The sequence below is a fragment of the Dipteris shenzhenensis genome, chromosome 24 (assembly GCF_047967505.1).
Source record: "Dipteris shenzhenensis isolate YYH24624 ecotype China chromosome 24, Dip_SZ_1.0, whole genome shotgun sequence".
Lineage (NCBI taxonomy): Eukaryota > Viridiplantae > Streptophyta > Polypodiopsida > Gleicheniales > Dipteridaceae > Dipteris > Dipteris shenzhenensis.
Window position 1 is genome coordinate 6,326,112 of NC_141619.1, and position 20,431 is coordinate 6,346,542.

The 20,431-nt window shown below is 45.7% G+C and overlaps 1 protein-coding gene across 1 annotated transcript in view; it reads left to right on the forward strand.

Moving 5' to 3' along the window:
- GMI1 (gamma-irradiation and mitomycin c induced 1) overlaps positions 1–20,431 on the forward strand; it is a 309,165-nt gene that overhangs the window by 66,147 nt on the left and 222,587 nt on the right. Inside the window, exons 14-18 of the mRNA XM_087395876.1 lie at positions 1,039–1,153; positions 13,565–13,644; positions 13,882–14,010; positions 16,991–17,081; positions 17,224–17,258. Coding sequence (XP_087252002.1) covers positions 1,039–1,153; positions 13,565–13,644; positions 13,882–14,010; positions 16,991–17,081; positions 17,224–17,258 — 450 coding nt within the window. The remainder of the gene's footprint in view (positions 1–1,038; positions 1,154–13,564; positions 13,645–13,881; positions 14,011–16,990; positions 17,082–17,223; positions 17,259–20,431) is intronic.

Consider the following 20,431-nt stretch of genomic DNA (forward strand, 5'->3'; position numbering starts at 1 on the left):
GAACAGCAAAATTGCGCGATTTCTGCCCTGGCAAACAGGTGTGGATGGCATGATTTCTGGCAGCGTCAATGTGATGATTTCAGCTAGAGAGGCCAGGGGGTGAGCTTGAGGGGGAAGCAGGAACTAGAGGGCTGTAGGGGAGGCAGGTAGGGGGAGAGGTAGAGCATGATGTGTTATTTAAAAAGGGGTGGGGGGGGGGGGGGGTCAGATTTTGGCTTCCCTAGGGTTTAGAGAGGTCAAAGGTAGTTAGGCTTTCAGGTGGGCATTCTTTCACACAACAATTTGCTCCTATGTCGGAGAGTATCATGGAAAAATTTGCGGAGAGCAGGTGGGTAAGCGGGGTGCTGTATGGAGCGCAGCTTGTATGGAGAGGGAAGTAAAGAGGTAAGGGGAGGTGTACAGCATCCCATACAGATATGTGGGCTGAGAGGGGGAGGAAGGGCTAGCATGAGAGAAAGAAAGAAAGAAAGTTTATTAATGTCCACTGGAGACCTAAAAAGGTCTATGGGACAAAAGAGACCTGCTTATACATCAGTACAGAGAGGGCCATAGGCAACCTCCCTGGGAGTATCGTCAGATTCCTCCAAAAAAACAAAACACATAGAACATAAAACATGTATAGGGGAGTGGGGGAAGGCAAGATGCAAGAAGCTAGGGAAAGTCGATGTAGAGTGCGGGGAGCAGCAGTAGCTGTTTTCTCCACAAACACCTTTGAGCGATTATAGCATATGAAGAAAATTTTGAGGTCTATCCAAGTGAAGTCCATGTAAGAAGGAATACTTGAATGATGTTTCATTAGTCTAAGCATGATGGTCCAGTAGACCTATGTTTTTGCTTAATTACACATTTCAATTGTACTCTAAATACACTAAATAATTACATATTCCAATTGTAGTTCACTCTCTCTAATTACTAAATAATTTGGGCTTCCTTTTCTTGTCTTTGCATGTAAATGTTATTTTATTTTGTAAGCGCTTAATCTATTGCTTTCAAAGTAGATGCCTTTTTATTCTGTATATGCTAAATGTAGACTTACAGGTTAATGACACCAATTTAGCCGAGGTTGAAGGGGGAGAGGTTGCGGTGACAAATTTGTCTTCTTGCAATGGTTCACCATTTATCATCGACCTTCATTTGAAGAAAATCAGCCATGGTAAGGAGGATATATTACAATTTAATTTTATTGAATTTATTAGCTACTAGAAAGAGGGAAAACAAGGTGATCATCTTCTTTGATTAAGTTTCCACCAATGACGGGTGAATTTTGGTGAAGTTGTTGAATCAGCCCTGCTGTAATGATAGGTCCTATTTACCCATACATGCTCTTAGAAAGTTACAAAAAGGACATTTGAAGAATTGTTATGACAAGCAACCATAGGTCAAGTGGAGTTGAACACACAATAGGATAGGGATATTTTAAATGTGTTGCTTATGTTCATTTGGCCATTTGATCACCTTGAGATGATGACATTGTCCTCTTGAGGTCTTTCTTGTAACTAGAACGGTGCCCATAATATACATTAGGATGACTTTGAATACTAAAAGCATAACTGAAGATGTATGCGAGAGTTTGAAGCAATGACAATTTGAAAGAACTATATGAGGAGAAGCATCCAATAGTTTAACCTTTACTCATACACACCTCTTGTCCTTGGCTGATTATACTTGTCCATTCATGTGGTGCTTTGACAGCATTTGTAGGGCGAATTTTTTTTGTAACGTATAAATATATTTTTGGGCAAAACGTTTTCAAAGGACGACTCATGGTTTTTTGACTTGATAGAGAGGGAGGTGGCAGTTTTCCATTTTCATCTTCTTCTCCTTCATATTTTTACCAAGAGATGCAATCCCTAAATCCTTGGCTTGCATAAATATTCAAATTTGCAAAGAGTTTCTACTAGCTTCTAGGACCATCTTATTCAAACTTATTTTTTTCCCAGAGAAAAGAACTTCTATTTATGCTTGTAAAAAAACCATCATTCAATTTGGCAAATACCATAGAGGTGCCAACTGTGAAAATCAATGAAAAATAAATGCTGGGTGTCAGAAAGACACTCTTGCTGCTAGAGATCCCAGCTCACTGCCTAGGGATTCTTTGTAACAGGAGCTAACAGCCAGGGTGAGGGACTATACAACTATGTGACCCCTCTTGGGGTGATGTCATAGAAAACACCTGTAGGCCAACCTTGCATAAACGTTCCCGTCGTGCGATGGTAGCTCGAGAACCTGGAGAGCCTCGCTCCCAAATGGCGCGAAACGTGAAGATGATGTCCTGCCAAATGGCTACCAAGGTGGCCGACGGTGGAACGTGGTGCTGGCCCATAATCAAGCTGCAGCGAGCAACCCAGATGTTCCATAACGTAATGCTGGCTACTGTCTCTCACACATTGTCCTCTGTCGAAGGAAGAGGCCGATGACTAGTGGGAGGGGTTACCTTATAAAACTCAATGTTATGAATGCACAAGCCCTGAATCCTGTATGCTAGAGAGATCAGGTCAATGGAAAAGGCATGGCCACCCTCTGACAACCAAGCAGCCATGCCCCACGTGAAGTCCCTCTGCGTGTCCTGAAGCCTCGCCAGGGTTCAAAGCGCTCCTCGCCATATTCTCTGTGCTGCTGGGCAGCTCCAAAGGCAGTGGGGGATCGTCTCCAAAGCCCCAATCGTGCATCTATGGCAGCTACCATCCACCCGCATCTGCTCCAATCGAGGGCCAACAGGAAGACCTCCTTGCGCTATCATCGAGAAAAAGTAGGAGATCTTCCGCAGTCGGAGATTGGACCAGAGGCGTGTCTAGAAACTTGGATCTTACCTCTCGAGGTACCTGTTGCGCTGCCCAATGCCTCTCTCTAGACGGGGTCCAAGCCACCGCCTCCAACTGCAAGCGGCGTCCTATGCGTGTGGTATAAGAGAAGAAGGGCACCTCCTCCACTCTCTCTGAGTGGCTGGACAGCCAGAACCATCACCTGGGTCCCATTGTATCTCATTGAGGGGATGACCCTCCCATAACCATAAGCGCCAACAAGCTGCATCCAGATCTGAGATGCGAGAGGGGTCGATCGACCACTCCTTGCCCAGACGGCCCACTACTTTGACCCGCTGGCACCCTAACTGATCCAAGGCTCCATCCATATCCGGATCTCCATCTGTCAGAGACTGCAAGAGTCCACCTGGACCCACACTGTAGAACCGGGCACGGTTGAGAATGGGAGGGAGGGGGCATAGATGAATCCGAAAAGGTACCCCTATCCCTGAAAATTGGCCCAACCATTGTGCTAGTGTGAAACTCTAAAGGCCCGCCCACCAAGAATTTGGGTTAGCTGCCTCAATCTCTGCCATCCTCGGGCCGTGTCCCGAAGATGTGAGAGGGTCTCTAATCGTATCTTTGCATCAGCCAGGAGTCTCGCCCAGGTCCTGAAAGATCTAGCTAGGCCACTGTCTCACTGTGCCCAAGCAATGTGTAGCCTCTCTGTCCCAGCATGCGACCATCCTGATCCCAGACCTCCGTGTGCCAAATCAGAGGCTGTTGTGCAAACTCCTACGAAAACTAAGGACTAGTCCAGATAAGACCCCCTGCCAATCGTTGCCAAACTCTGAAGAGGCTCCGCATCAAGGGAGAGCCCTTCCCTGTAAGGGGGGCCTCCAGGAAGAGCCATCTGCGTGACTGTTACCATTGACCACCCGTGGGGGGGTGTTCCGAACGAGACCGCGCTGCAAAAGAAGTTTCAGGATTCTGTACCTGGAGTGAGGCCCCTCACTACCAACTTCCCAGTAGGGCTCTACTCTGCATCTCCGGATCAATGATGCCGAATCTCCCCTGGGCTTGGGGTAGGATCACTGTTTGCCAGGCTACCTTGGCTCGGGTGTTACGTGTGCCATCCCATCCTGCCCACAGGAAATTGACACCAAGCGCCTCAGCTGTCCCATGCATCCCGTGTGAAAACACCAACACAAGGCTATGTACCAGGCGGTAGCAAGGAGGACCTGGTTAGCCACCAAGGCCCTTGCTAAGCACCAATACAAAAACGTGTGCCAAACACTCTCTAGGACCAAGGAGATTTGCTGCTTTGCTGAAATATCAATGCCAGCTTGGCAGCCAAGGTATCTTGCTGTCTGCCCCCTTGGAAGCCACCGGAAGCCTCAATCTTGGATCTCCTGTACCTCCTTGGTCGTTGAGAGAAAGTCAACTGATTTGGTCCAGTTGATCCTGGAACCTGAAGCTAGACAATACACTACCGAGGCCTCCCTAATTGCATCCAAGCTTCGAGCTGAGCCCTCTACAAAAAGGGCTATGCCATCTACAAACTCTGCGTCTAGAAGCTCCTCCCACCGAATCGGGAGCCTCATCCCCGTGAGTCTCGTGGACTGAGACCTCAGAAAATACCCTAGGGCCTCGGCCACAAAGAGGAATAAGAAAGGGGCAAGGAGGCATCCCTGCCGAACCGAGCGGGAAAGTGAAAAGGCCTCCCCCATGTACCTAGCAATAAGTATCTGGCTCGAGCTACCTGCATAGAGGGCTGAGACACCCCTAATCCAGCGATCCGAAAAGCCAAGCCTTTGCATGGTGCCGTCCAAGAAAGACCACTCCACTCTATCATAGGCCTTCTCGAAATCCAAAAGCAAAATCGCGAGAGGCTCAGACTCCACTTGGGCCCAATCCAGTGCCTCCCAAAAAGTAAATGTGCGCCAGTTGATCTAGGTCCAGTGGCCTGAAAGAATTGCCTGGTCATCCTATCACCATGTTGTACCCACCGAGATATATAGGAGTGGTAGAAGTACTCAGCCCGTCTCACCTCAGTATCCTGAAGCTCCAAGCGATCGCACTCATACCGGTCTGCTAACCAGTGCGACTCTGAATCTTGCTCCCGAAGATGCTCAATGGAGGCCAAGTACAGTCGGAAATCCCTCTCTCTCTCTCTCTTGAAGAGTATGACGGCGGTGCATAGCATGGGTGCGAAGGTCCTCAATGCTCCGCTGAATCGCCTCAGCTGCCCACACGGCCCAACCTCCCTGCAGGGGTGACTCAGGCTGTTGCCAAATAGCTATAACGCTCTGCTAACCTCTTCCTCCTCTAGGAGCAAAGCATCTAGAATGCGGACCCCTCTTTGTGGTAGGCCACGACGGGGCTGCTCTAGGTGAAGAATGATAGGGGAGTGGTCTGAGAAGGTAGTCCGTGCCAGAATACCAGTGGCTCCACCCTTATGCATGGCCCAATCTCTGACATAGAATCTGTCTAGTCTCTCAAGTAGACCATCCTGCTGTCGCTGCCCAAAGGAGAAACTGAGACTGCTAGGAGACTTAGAGAACTCCGGTTCCCTCGAGGGGTCCCGACCGCAAATCGAGAAAATGAACTGTTCCCAGGTGCTTCTTTTTGAAGCCGGCATCTCGGAATAAGAAGCACCCCCGCGCTTGTCCTCCTCAAACTCGAGATTGTTGAAGTCACCTCCAACAGTCCACGAGTTCATATCCGGGAGGGACTCCGTCAACCGCCTCCAGAAGGTGGATTGCTGCTGTCTGCAAGCTGGGGCATACACACTGAGAACCCCAATCCTGGAGTCCCCAACCCTCAAATCCATCCATACTGCTCTGCCTGAGATGAGCTCGTCCTGATCGTACACATCCACTCCAACGGACCGGGACACTGAAATGCAAACCCCCCCACTCCTGCCAACCGCGGGGGACCACACCTCAGGGCCTTTTCTTGGAAGCCCAGAGACCTTAACTCTCTGTTGTAGTTCCCCTCCATCCAAGGTTTTCAGAAGGATCTCCTCAGGAAGCGTCACGGGGGTGTCCACAATCACTCTGAGCCTGGGGACACCATTATCTGCGACCACTATGGGTGCTGAGGGAGGAGGAGACTCCAACACCGTACCAAAACATCCTACGATAGACTTAAGAATGGATCGATACTCCTTTGGGAGCCTCAAGAAGCGGAGTGTCACCGGGAAGCGAGGTACATGGTGAGTCGTGTCCATGTCCTCCACTGTGAAGCCATGGTACCAAGGGAAGAGGAAGACCAGATGAGGACCAAGAAAGATAGGGCTTTGCTCCACTAGTGACAAGGTGGTCTGTGGAGAGCTCAGCTGGAGAAGGAAGACCCCTCTCCCATAGATGGTGACCTCCTGGATGTGGTCATCCCCTAGGGCTAGACTCGCTTGAAGCCTCTTCTTACATGCTTCATAGAAGTGGCTAAAATGAATACTTTCCAATCAAAACCAGGTCTAGTAATTCAAAACAAAACTGAACAACAAAAGTGAAAGAGGCAAAGTGTGAAAGGCATCATCCACCCAAGCATCTCTATCGCTGAGCTGGAAAAGGAAGGAATCCAAGCTGCTCTCTCAAGTGAGTCAATGCCACCCGTTTTTGTCTCAGGGAAACTCCACTATTTTGAAGTCACCTCAAATAATCAATGAGTTTGCAATGGGGCTCCAAAGAGTAGTTCCTTCTAGTAAAGGGCACGATCCCCTCTATTGGTGGGGGCATAAAGGTTGACCAACCTTACGTCTCCCAATCAACAAAACGATCCACAGTGTTCTAAAGGTTGTAATGATGCCATGTCCAACCACAAAGGAAATAAAAGAATCTGAAATTGACATGTTAGTTTCCTTCCTATTTCCCAAAGCAGGAAAAGAAAAGTATGACAAGAAAGAAATCTTCTTGACTTTGCACAATCTCTAGTATCTTGCTTGTGCTCGTGTATAAAGAGGATGTCATACTCCCGTGCAGCCTCAGCTAGGAGGGCTTCTTTCTTCAGGGAATGGAAGGATTCTCCTTTCTTCTCTGAATCTACTACAGGGTTGAGATGGCACTTTCAGCCTCAGCCTTGGTTTCTTTCCACCTCACTCTGAGGGGGTTTTTTATTATCCTCATGATTTCATGATGTATTCCGCTTTGAGCTTGCTCTCGCGGGTTTTTGTTCTTACTTAATAGAAGTCTTTTTCATGAAAAAAAAAAAAAAAAGAGGATGTCATAGGATGCCCAATGACATCTCAATGAAGCTGGTTACAAATCAGTTACCTTTCGCGCTGATAAGGCATACCAAAGAGGACTTGAATATTCCAGTTGACAATTCTCATCAACGGGAGGAAAAAGGACAGAAAACCTTACCCGACCTAGTAGTGGAAACACCTCCCTCTTGTGTAGAAGGTATCCTAGAGTAGTAAAGAGGAGGGAAATCCATGGGAAAAAGAGCTTCTGCACCTATGAAAGAAGGTGTCTTGTCGATCACGAACCGTGTTTCTAAAAGTAGAGGGCACAAATTCTCTCTCCCCAAAATCATTCAAAAGAGGAAAGAATTCCTAAACACGATGCATGTTAGAGTCTTCTTGTCACTTATCTTGTTTGTTTTAATCGAACCTTGCTTTGTAGGTAGCTTTACTCCAGGGCCTATGATGTTTTAGCAATCCTATTGGGGAGGCGATATTTCTATCGGCCCTCTTTAGATTTTGGTAGATGATGAAGACACCCTCTCCCCTTTCCTCTCTCCCTCATGCTTCCACATTATCCTCTTCCTTTCTTCTCTACCACAAGTTTCATATCCCAGCTTATTCTCCTGTTGTTGCACTCTTTCGCTCTTTCTTCTTTTTGATGTCTTCCCACATTTTTTTGGTCTCCTTTTTAATCTTGTATGCCTTCTCCTTCTCCTTCATCTCCACTCATCAACGTGCTCATTCACACCATTCAAACCTCTAGGAATGGGAGAGGACCAGCCTTCATAGACTACATTTCAAGTCCTTCTTCACATATTTTGTTCTCTTGTTGTTGCACTCTTTCGCTCTTTCTTCTTTTTGATGTCTTCCCAGCTTATTCTCCTGTTGTTGCACTCTATCCCAGCTTATTCTCCTGTTGTTGCACTCTTTCGCTCTTTCTTCTTTTTGATGTCTTCCCACATTTTTTTGGTCTCCTTTTTAATCTTGTATGCCTTCTCCTTCTCCTTCATCTCCACTCATCAACGTGCTCATTCACACCATTCAAACCTCTAGGAATGGGAGAGGACCAGCCTTCATGGACTACATTTCAAGTCTTTCTTCACATATTTTGTTCAGGCATAAACATCCTTTTGTCGAATGTTCTTAAACGTACATCCTTCTATCGAACGAGCTTCTAGAAATTAGGCCCAGTAATCTATTGAGCCTTTTGTGAAATTGTAGTAGGTAAGCATCACTTCGGAAACTTTTGTGTACACGTAGCGATCCTTTTGTCGAAAAAGCTTCCATAAGTTTGTCCCATGACACGTGATGGGCTCTTCAAGATTGTGATCCCATATTGGTATATGACACTCTCGATCACCTAGCCTCCTCTTCTCTCGGCTCTCACACTCTCACCCTCCCTTCTACTAGGCAACCATCCCTCGTCTCTCTCAAAATACTACTCTTTATCATTGTCCCAATACTACTCTCCATCAGCCCCTCTTCCTCTCTCTCAGCCCGTAGTCTGTACGTCATAGCATGTCGTCCGTACAACCCTCTCAAGTCGTCGTCCATACAGCTCGTAGCTAGTCATTCGTATAGCCTCCGTACAATGCGTAGCCCGTTGTCCGTACCTCATAGCTCGTTGTCCGTACTTGTTGTCCGTAGCTCGTCGTCTGTACAGTCTCCTTACACTTCGTCGTACCGATACCGTACATCTCTTGTACTTTCTCCGTACAAGCGTTTGCTCCTAAATCCGAGGCTAGGCTGAGCCCTTGGCCTATCCCTGGGGGTTAGATATAGTCAAAGGGCAAGACAGATTTGCTCAAGTCATTTCTAATGGAGTTTCCCAAGATAAAGAGATTCCCCTCGACTCCAACGAGCAAGAAGCCATCCTATGCTGATATGGCTTCAACACCCTTCCCCTATGCCTTAACATACCACAGCCAAGGAGACCCACATGAGAAGATATTTCTAACAACAACAACTCAGGGATGCACATAGGCATTCTCAAAATTAAGAATCCAAAACCAATAAATCCCCTAGCAAAACTGTGCCAACGCTGTACCTCCCAAAACATAAAGATGTTATCTAAAATGGTCAATCCCGTACAAAGCCTGTCTAGGAGGACTAAATAATGTTTAGTAATAAAAAGGCAAGTCTCAAACTGATGGCCTTAGCTAGAATCTGTAAGCAGATTCAAGCAAATTAATGGGTCTTTGCTCTAAAATCTCAAGCCAATCTCCACCGCCCTTACGAATAAGGTGAATTAGTTCCTTCGTTTGTCTGGCACATCCTTGGTTTCTCCATGATGTCCTGACTAAGGTACAAGAATTTGTCACTACTCGGCTCAGATCTACAGGACAAGAAGTTACAGCAACAATGCATAATAACAAGATTGACAAATGTGCTGTTTATGGAGAGGTACAAGAGCAGGGAGCCATAGCAAGAAACAAGAAGATTACGCATTGGGGGATTACAAGATAGTTGCATTAATGGTTTTGATGAGGAAGGTGAATACACTTATGAAAAGAAGTATACCCAACTCCAGCACTTTACTCCTCAACACATAGCCAACTTCTAGTGAAGGGAGCCCCCGAGGGGACAAACTTTCATATATGTGGATCCGTGAGATAGGGATGTCCCTTGGTTCGCCTCGACAGGTGTTTGTGGCTTCAGGATGCCCATTGCAGCTTTGGAGGAGCTTCTTGATGCAATTGGCACTGCTACTTCTAAGCTTTTGGAGAAGGGTCTTGTATTGGAGCTCTGCCAGGCTGTCCTTGGTAGGTAGAGTAGTGGTTGCCAACCAAATTCTACTTGCTACTATGTAGTACATAATCTCATGCTGGGTTGTTTCTAGATCATGCATTGGCCAAGTGAAGCGGCTCATGGGACTTCATCTTGTCGGGAAGGGATGGATGGATGGCTAGGAAAACGATCACTTGGGACATCATTATTTAGCCACAGTCCAAAGGAGGGCTAGGCATTGTGGACCTAGAGTGCCAGAGCAGAGCCTTGCTTGCGAAGTTCATTATGAGAGGCATGCTGCCTAGTTGTGAACCGTGGAAGGGGCTACTCCTTCACATACTTCATGAGATCCAGCCAGAATTGAAAGGCCCTTGGAACCCCAATACTAAGTGGATTTTTTCTAGGACGTGGGAAACTAGCTTGGGTAGGAGATCAAGGGTTAGATTTGCAGCCAACTGTAGTATGAGAGAGACTTTTTCGGATGCATCCCATGTTATTGGAAGAGGAGGCAATAATCTTTATTTTTCAACGACCCTTTTAGATCGGCATTTAGGCACAATATTCGGCAGAGACCCAACCTCTTCTTGGAAGCTCGAACCGTGGCTAGCACACTCAGAGAGCGGAATTCTTTCATGGAGTTGCCCCCACTTGCACAAAGACAAAGAGTTCAGGGATTTAGACGATCATAGACCATGATAGGGGAGATCGACTGTGCATTCTCTTAGAATTGGAGAGCAATGCAGGAGCCACAATGCTGCATAGGCTGATTCATGGCTAGGGTGTTTACGAGGCATGAGATCTTGCTTTTGGTGGTGGGTACCTCAAGTCAGTGTTCTTTCACATTTACGGTGCCGGACGGCAACAGGATGTAGTGATGAGGTCATAATGGAGGACTTGATTAGGCACAATTGAGATTTGGTAGGAGTATCCATATGGGAAGCATTGATGGCACACCAGCCTTTGTAGTGCATTGGCACATACAGGGACTCTCGTAGAGGTTTCTTGAGGATTTTTGGTGCAGGCTCTGGGACAAGTATAGACCAAGCCTCAAGGAAATCTCCCACTTCCTTTGGTTGTTGGCACATAAAGCTCTTGCAATGGGCATATGGCTTGGATTTGGCCGTTTTCCAGTTACATGCTCACCATGTGGTTTCACAAATGAGTCTCAGATGCACTAGATTTCGGATTGCCCACTAGCATAGGAGGTTTGGAGGAGAGCTTTTAGGATGGTTTTTTTTTGGGATTGGGAATGAGATGGTGGTGACCTGGGGAGTGGTGGCTTGGGTTATAGAGGATGTGCTTGTGGAAGCGAGGACATTTAGAGGAGTTGTCCTTCAGATTGGTAGGGCATGAGTTGAGCTTCATTCATACTTTGGACTTCAAAGAGACCATGTGGACACCTCGATACTATCATATATGGGAGCTAATAGTGAGAGCATTATTGCATGGTACATTTTGTATAGGTACTGTCGCAGGGTCTTCTCTACAATCTTCCTAAATTGGAGCTTACCCATCTTCTGCCTTTGATCCGCGCAATATGGATAGCTAGGTGCAGGCAAGCCATAGAGTAGTAGACCACATCAGCCTCAGAGACACTGGGCAGGGCAGCATGTGGCTCGACTTGGTTCGTGCTAGATGTTGGAGGGAGGATATTATATGGATTGTGGTGTATAATCTAGCATATAAACCACCGAGTGGCTATTTGTTCATCCCTCTTTACAAGGCGATAATATGGCATAGATGGTGGTATAATATGGCATCTAAACCACCAGAGTGGCAATTTGTTCATCCCTTTGTACGATGTAATCCCCCTTAGAGTGTCCAGTGAATGATATCCTTGTACTTTTATATTGTACCCTTCATTGGGGAGTTGTATTTTCCTTTTGTTGTGTGACGAAGGGGTTTATTCATATAATGTTCTTTCCTCTTAAACAAATTAGAGATTAAAAAACTTGTAAGCTTGCTATCTTGACTTTTAACCATAGTCTTGGGTATACCAGGATGCACAAGTATATGCTGAATATGGAGGGCATAGTTGCCTCTGTTTCTTTCAACGTCTTCTTGCAAGGAATGAATTCTCTTACTTCAAATCATATCATGTCCACGTGGCAACCTAGGAAAGCCAATAGAAAATTCCATAGGAATGTGTTCCAGTGACGCCTCTAGAACCGGTAAAGGCTGAGCTGACTCTTGAAGTTTCAAGCAATCATACTTTGCCTTTTGACAAATAGCACAAGATGAAGAAAACATATTTTCTTTTTTTCTTTTTTTGTTCCCCCAATGAAAAGTCTTCGATCAAGTATGAAAGAAACCCCAAGAGCGAAGCGCATGGCAGAAATACATCATACAAGACATGAGAAACAAAACACCCGTCTCTTTTTTGACAAAAAAAAAGAAGAAGAAACAAAACACCCTAAAAGGGCAAAAAGCATCCTCATCAAAGAGAGAGAAAACCACAAAAGTTGAGGCTCCTCAATCTTGTGGTGGACCCCGAAAAAAATGGGGAGTCACTCCTTAAGGAAAGTTGTCTTCCTGGCAAAAGCTACCCAAGAAGATCCTTTCATGCTCACCCAAATGACAATCAAAGTGTGTACAATATTTGTCCAAATACTAGCCAATGTGTGTGAAGGAAGGATTTGGAGGCCATCCAAAGCCTCTGTGCCTCCAAATATGCCACACTGAAATACTCACCAGAATCTCCTAGAAAGTTTTCATCCTTTATGTGCGGGCTTGTAACAAAAGCTAGGAACGTCATCCAAATACCATGACTCAACTAAATTATGTCAAACCGAAGAGTCATGCCTTTCATAAATGACCAGAGGCCTTGAAAGAGAGGACCAAGCCACCACACACCATGTCATGAAGAAGGGAGATGGAACAAAGTGCTCAAAAGACTATAAACCCCCTTGGTGATCCTCTCTCGTTGCAATCCCATAGACAACGTCGAATAGATTTCTTAATAGAACAGCAACGAAGGTAGGTAGAGATGCCTCGAACATGGACCTCCAGTGGTTCAATGCAATCCCCCCTTGAATAGAAAGACAAAAAGAGAGAGTGAACCTTTATTCACGACCTGGGGCTTGGTAGCTTGGCTCTCTCTCCTTTGGGGCCTAAAGTGTTTTACGAGAGACAGGACTCTTGCTAGGCTCTTTTGGCTTGATGACACTTGGTTGAGTGATGACATTCCTGGCCTTCGTTAGCACATGCTTCTTGTGGATACCTCATGGGAGATTCTGGTGAGCATATCAGCATGGCATATTTGGAGATGTAGATGCACGGAGGCTTTGGATGGTTCACTTGTCGACCCTGCACACGCATTCGCCATGTTGAGCATTCCTCTCGGAGTTTCGTTCATGGTTAATAGAAGTCTTTTCTTTGAAAAAAGAAAAGAGGGATCTTTTATTCCTAAGGGAGACCTTCCTCTAGCCCAGTTGGAAGTTCTCTATCAGTGTTTCTAGTCTTCAGTAGTAGCTGTTCTGCTTTGGGACAGCTATGAATGTACATTCTTCTGTGAAATCAACATGATCTGTTTCAGGTTGTCAAGAGTTTCTAACAAAGGAAAGATTTTGTTTTATTTTAAACTCGTTTTGCTAAAAAGGAAGTGTTGCTTATCCCATGAAAGGAACCTTTGATATTTCTTTCTCCTCTCTGTGTCTTGGACTTTTTTAACATTGAAAACATGTTCCGCATGTCATCGAATCTCAGGATCGATGTCCGCCAAGGTTAACCCTTTTCATACTTTAGCTTTTGAGCTATAATATATTTCTCATTGCTGCAGGTAATACTTGGGATCTAAAGATGTTCTGCTCCCTGTACTTAATGATCTCATTCATGCATAATATGTACATAGATTCTGCAATGCAGCTATTTTCTCTCAGCAGTCTTAAAGTGTGCTGTATGCTGAGTGCAGATGTGCAGTCAGGAATCAAACCCGGTGATGCGGACAAGGCAAATGCTAGAATAACATGCTTTTACTATCCTATAAAGCAAGCAAGTATTTTTTAGAAGCTTTGGTTTTCCCCTCCAGAATAATATCCTTAGCCTTAATAATAGTGACATCTTAGTAGAAACAACCAGATGAAAGTGAGTAGAGCTTACCTTGGTTGCTTTCAGTGGATTTTACATATTTGCTTTAGGACAAAGCTTACCTTAGCTGCACATTTTACAGTGGAATTGCGTCCTTGCTTTGATTATGATTGTTGCTGATTGGGCTGCCTTTTTCAACAGGGAAAAGAAACTATCGATGGTATCCTTGAAGAGCTCGAGAAGCAACAGATAGGAATCAATGAAAATTTTGAAAACTTTTGCAGGGTTGCTATTAGACGGTTGGGGAGACTTCTTCCAGATGCACGCTGGGTAAGTTGGCAAGTCTCAGAGTTTTGGAAAGCAATACAAAAGACAACAACAGACAAAGCTCTGGATTGCAATACTAAGAAGTGTTTCTTTTTTGGGGGCCAAAAGTATAAGAGAAGATTAAAAAACTAAGATAAGCTTGTGTGAAAATTCCATAGTAGGAACTATAAATAATAAGGCAAAGGGCCTTAGCACATGGATGGGGCTAGCATGGGTTTAGGATGGGAATCTTTTTGTCATCATTACTCCCATCCTACACCAAGTGGTCAAGGATGGATTTAGAATGGGAGTAGCCAGTTTTTCTCCCATCCTGGACCATGGCCTCTACACCCTGGCAGCCAGAATGGGTTCCCCTTTTTTAGGGGTTCAAAAACATGGAAGGATGGCATGTGTCCTTGTCCCCACGTGGTCCCCACCTCCTAAACACATGAAATGATGCCATGTGTCCTCTTCCTCCTAAACCCATCCCTAGTTCTTTTTTTGTTAGTACATGGTGGGATGGGAATAGGATAGAAATATTCATGGGACCACCTTGGACCACCTTTTCCCATTCCTATCCTATTTCCTCCCATGTGCTAAGCCCCAAAGAACGGTGATTGGCACAATTAATATACAGTCTTGAAATGCCACGAAGGGCCTGTGTGGCTGGAGGGATGAGAAAAACGTTCGATGGCCCCGCTTCCTCATCGAAGATGCCTTTCTACCCTAAATCAAGGGTCATAAGAGTATGGATGATGTCTTGCTAGATGTTAGAAAGGGACTAAAAAGTGTATGTCTGACTGCCCTTTTTATGGCCTCTGTACATCTGGATCGTCGTATCTACCATGCAATAAGACTAGCAATAATATCCCAAGCCAAGTCTATGGAAGAGCAGGGAGGTCTAAAGGTGGAGAGTGGTACCAAGTCCAAGCAAATGACTTGGAAGGTTCCTCACGCAATTAAGAGTGCACTGCCCAAACCTGCTCCCTCATAAAGAGTCTGTGCTATTGATTGCAAGACCCAAGCGATGGATCCCCCAGGTGATGAAAAGGGAACCTTCCTCATTGTGTCATTCAAGTATGCAACACTGTGCTAAATCCTCTCGAGTCTCTCTACAATTTCATATGAAAAGCTAGACGGACTTTGTTCCATATGCAATGCTGGATGGACATTGTTAGCGGACACGAGGCATCATAGGGATTAGGGATCCACAACAAGAACGTGTCCCAAGGTTAACAAGGGTCCCACAATGCTGGAAAGCCAAAAGAAGGTGCAAATTTGTCTCTTCTTGTAGAATCTCCGTGTCTCTAGAATTGGATCTACAGGGGAGGGGGAATACCAAATATCTCCTAATGTGCCCCCTCTTCCAACCCCCCCGCTCCCCCTTCCACCCCCCTTTCCGAAAAGAAAAGTGAACTTCTATGAAGTATGGCCAAAATACATAGAGTTAAGATAAAATTTTATGAAAACCTCATAGGAAGTCAGGCGAAAAAGAAATGAGGCTGTTGTTACCAACCCAGTATCTCGGAGTGGCGTGAAGGCCCTGTTAGTGTAAATGTGAAGAATAAACCATGATACCATTCTTTCCTATTGGAGCTCTCCTAGCCGTGAGGAACTCTAAATCCAGTCATGAGAGTGAACAATATCATGTCAGATCACTAAAAGTGACCACAGTATAATACCTCTGTGCATATAGATCTCTAAATCTGCCATGCACTAAAGACTGGCAATGATCTCCTCAGTAAAGTATGTAAAAAGAGATGGAGGTTTGTGCAAGAAACATGCATTGCATGGCAGTAGAAACAGCACATTTGGACACCTGTGTGAGCCATGCCACAGATCCCCAAGTGATGTAGCAAGTGCCTCTGCTCATCCTATCAAACAAGGGTGCAATGAATTGGAAGACCCAAGGGGCCTCTTTGCAACCCCGGCTGTATTGCTGAATGGATTCTAAGGCTGTGAAGCATTGCAGTCATCTGGAATCCACACCGAAGGTCTATCTCCACTTGGACTTCTTCATGTTGGAACAGCAGCAAGAACATGGAGATCTTTGCCTTTTGATAGGATCCCTAAATTGACCTCCAAATATTTGATGCAAGCAAGAAGAACGTGGAGATCTTTGTCTTTTGATAGGATACCCAAATTGATCTCCAAATATTTGTTTGCATTGAGGCAAGATGATGCCATAGTACTTGCAATGTGCACTCCAGATGGGTGTCAATTATAGGCGCTAAGGCTGGCCTCATGTGGCATTTCAAACTCTATAATAGAAGGTAGTTGAAGAAGGGTTCTTTGAGGAGTTGCTGCATTAATCCAATGCTACTGTCCAAGGTCCTAAGATAGGTGTGGAGCATAGTCACATGAAAACCCGTTTCGTCCTCTTCGAAACCTCGAAACGCGAAACAGACGAAACGTTTCGAAATAGGACGAAACGCTCTCAACGAAACCTTTGTTTTGCCCAAATCAAAATAAACACTTTTGCCCCGTTTTTTCTAGAATCCAAGGTGTTTATGTTTTGAATTTCCTTTTAGTATCTTGACTTTATATTTCTCTTTGTTCACTCTAACTTAAATATAACATATCTTTTTGTACCTATAAGGGTATATATTAAGTATCAATTCGAAACCTATCCGTTTCGTCTAACAACACGAAACGAAACGAAACAAAACCTGTCGAAACAACGAAACGGCAAAACAGACGAAACGTTTCTTGTGACTATGGTGTGGAGTGGACAAGGGAGGCTAGGGGGCATCCCTTTATTTTGATTATGGAAAGTGTCGCTAATCATATATAGGTGTATTGAATTACATAGTTTGTCAATACATACATGTCAATGAAGGACATCACAGGTTTTGAAATCACAAACATTACTCAGAGTTTCTTATTGTCCCATTTAGAAATAAATAAGTATACTATAGTGAAATTATTGAACAAGAAGGAAATTCGATTTTCAATATAAATTTCTTATTTTTCTGGTGATAATTCTATTGTGTCACTGTTGCAGAGAAGGCTTCCATTTATGGAACCAAAGCGAAAGAGGGGAGAGAAAGCAAACGTTCCAAAAGTGTGTTTTGAAAGAGTTAAAGCTTTTGTTGGTCAGTATTTGTAATTCTCTGAATAACCTATTGGGTTGCTGTAAGGAACCTTTCCATATTTGTAAAGGTTGTGTATGGAAGGTTTGTTCTGTTCTCTTATACTTATATCTTCTGATCGTTAAGAATATGTTATTTCTAGCAGATACGGATGCAGGATTTGTACCAACAACATCAAAGGTAAATGCAATGGCCTTTTTTTTCAGAAATTCTATCTATGAAGTTGAGATATCAGGGCTGCAGTCTGAGAATCTAAATTAGGTCACATTTCTTTGTAGTAAGAGATACAATAAAAATTGCTTCAACCTGTTAAGAGGTAGATGTCTTGGATTCTTGTTTTGTAGTTTCCTTCTTAGAATTAAAAACAAGAAAGTGCAGAATCTATGGTGGCCAAGAGTGCAAACATGTCGCAATAATCCAATTATTGAGGCTTATTGTTTGTGTAATGATGCAAACATATAACATATCTGAACGACAATTCTTCTTCTTTCTTTTTTTAAAAAGTATGAACTTTCTTCGGAAGAGTGTGAGACTCAAGGGGGTCGATACATCATGCTGAGCATGAACAAACTGCAGGAAACAACCTCGAGAAACACATGTAGAAAACTATACATCATACATGAAAAACCAATATTCTGGCTGACAATGTGACATCAAGCTAGAGGGGGACTTGGACAGGAAAGGGTTGTCTCTCCTTTCCCTGAGAACATTCCTTCTTGTAGTTGATGATGCTCTGGAAGTCCCTTTCATCTAGACCAAATGGCGATCAAAGTAAGTAGAATGTCAGTCCAGATACGACGACAATTCTCAGGTTCAAACTATATTTATTTCACATAAGAAGTAATTTATTCCATTCAAAACAAATGAAATCAGAGGTGGAAAAGTGAGAACTCTATCCCTGGCCTCTACATGCCTTGTCATCCCAAGTGGACTGACATGAAAAAACAAGGAACAATCCCAGGTCCTCATGAATGCTATCAATTTCTCTTGAGTAGCTGCAGGGGTCCCAGTGCACCTCTTCCACTGACTCCGGTGGATAGTAAAAATGAGATCAGCCCAAGTGGAAGCCAGTATATCAGCAGCAATGGATGCATGCCCAGCAATGACCTTAGTAGATTTTGAACACCATATCTGCCATAAAATTTTGAGGCTCCATGGTGCTCAGATCTAAAGGGACACGTCCATAACACCATTGTATGAAAAAGGCATTGTCACCAGTGTTTTGACTCATATAGAGCAAAGGCACCAAACCCTCTATCCCAAAGAGCTACTCTCCAAGTCAGTGTAAAGGACTTGGAGGTGATGTATGAGAATATCTAAAGACTCCTGTCCAAACCACCTTGGCAATATGGCAAGTCCACCAATAGTGCTTGCTCATATAGAAGGAGGGCCCACAGGCGAGGCCTTTCCTCTATCTCGCTCGGTCCACCAAGACTGCCCACTAGCTCCCTTCCTCTTCTTATTTGTAGCGGAGGCTCTAGGCTACTATTTGAGATCACAGGTGGTGGGTCTCATAGGGTTGAGCGCTCCCAATCAAGCAGGAGGAGGAGCTCCTTGACTCGGAGTTTGCAGATGACACGGCCTTGTATGTTGAGGGCACCACAGCGAGTCAAGAGAGAGTCAGAGGCACCCTGGCTATCTATTGTGAGGCCTTGGGGACACGGATCAACTGGACGAAATCCATAGGCTTCTTCACGGGCTTTGAGGAGACATAGGAGATCCATGAGTGGGGGAGTGACTTTGGTTTTAGATGGATACCGCGGGGCCAGACAGCGAGATACCTCGGATACCAGGTGGGTATTGACATCACAATAGAGCAACAGATTGCCTTGGTCCTCGAGAGTGTTCGGCGCAAGCTCCTCCATTGGAGCTCGGCCAAACTCTCCCTCATAGGTCGCGCCTTAGTGGCAAACCAGGTCCTTGCCACAGCTTGGGGTGCTTTCACAGAGGATGCATTGGGCAGCTCCGACGGTTGGTACGGAACTTCTCTAGGCAGGTTCAGAGGGCACAAGGACACTAGGGCCTGAGTAGCTTGGCAAACGGTGATCATGCCGCAGGCACTGGGAGGCTTGGGTATCATTGATCCAGAGATGCAGAGCAGGGCCCTTTCGGACAAGTTGGTGGTTCGTGGCCTCACACCAAGTGCAGAGCCTTGGAAGCTCAACACCCCATGCACTGGGGGACAGTGGCAGCCTTCATATAGATGGATCTTCTCAGAGGCTCCTCTTACGGGGAAGGGTTCCCCCCTGATGAGGAGTCTTCATAGGGTTTGGCAGAGACTAGCAGGGGGTCTCATCTGTGCTCCTCCCAGATACAGAGAGGAGTTTGAGCGCCAGTCCCTTATGTGGCACCCAGAGGTCAGAGATCAGGAGGGACGTATGCTTGGGTAGCGGACTCACATTGGTTGGGCACAGTGAGACAGTGGTCCACCAGCAGGGTCTTTTGGTCACTGGAGCAGACTACCTATGGATGCAGAGGCGAGGCTCGACGCCCTAGCGCATTTGCGAGGGGCAGGGCAGCGGATGGGCGAGATCGACTTAGCCATTCCTGAGTCCTGGTGGGAAGGACTTCACATTTGGAGAGACAGTAGATGGTTGGGGCAGTTTTTCCGTACTGGTGCTCTCTTGAGGATTTTGATGCAGCGTGGCAGCATGCACCCCGTCTTCTTCCGTGTAGGACCTGGAGGCCTATTGCAGCCCCTCACTGGGAGCGACCCTAAGATGGATGGGAGTCTTGATGGGATACACTGGCAGATGATTGGAGTGGTAGGATGCTTGGGGAAGGGCACATTGACCCTCCCAGTATCTGAGAGCAGGACGCCTCTAGATGGCACCTTTGTCTGTGGGAGGGTAGATCCCTGAGCGAGGTCTAGTGGGATCCGGGGGAGTGGTTCTGGCCCTCCACCAGGGGCGGCCTAGCTGAGACGGTAGATGAGGTGCCTTTCTTTTCCTACACCACACGGATTGACAGGAGACTTCAGATGAGACTTGTCGAGGTGGACCCCCTCGAGGGAGAGATACTGGGTGACCCAGAGAGTGTCTCGGGATGTTCGCTCCAGGTTGTGGACGCAGTTGTGGCCCAGCTTGCGGTCGAGGAAGATCTCATACTTCTTTTGGCTGGCAGCCCACAGAGGCTTGCCCATTAGCTCGTGGTTGGAGCAAATGCAAGAGGGGCAGTGCCATTGTTGCTCAGATGGTGTCCTGGAGACTATCCCGCATTGCCTATGGAGCTATCGTAGCGCAGCGAGAATCTGGATGAGAGCCCTCAGGATCATGACACGAATGCAGAGCCTTCACAAAGACTACACCTGGGGGGGGGTGGCTTGGTTGACAAAGGGAGGACACTCGTTTCAG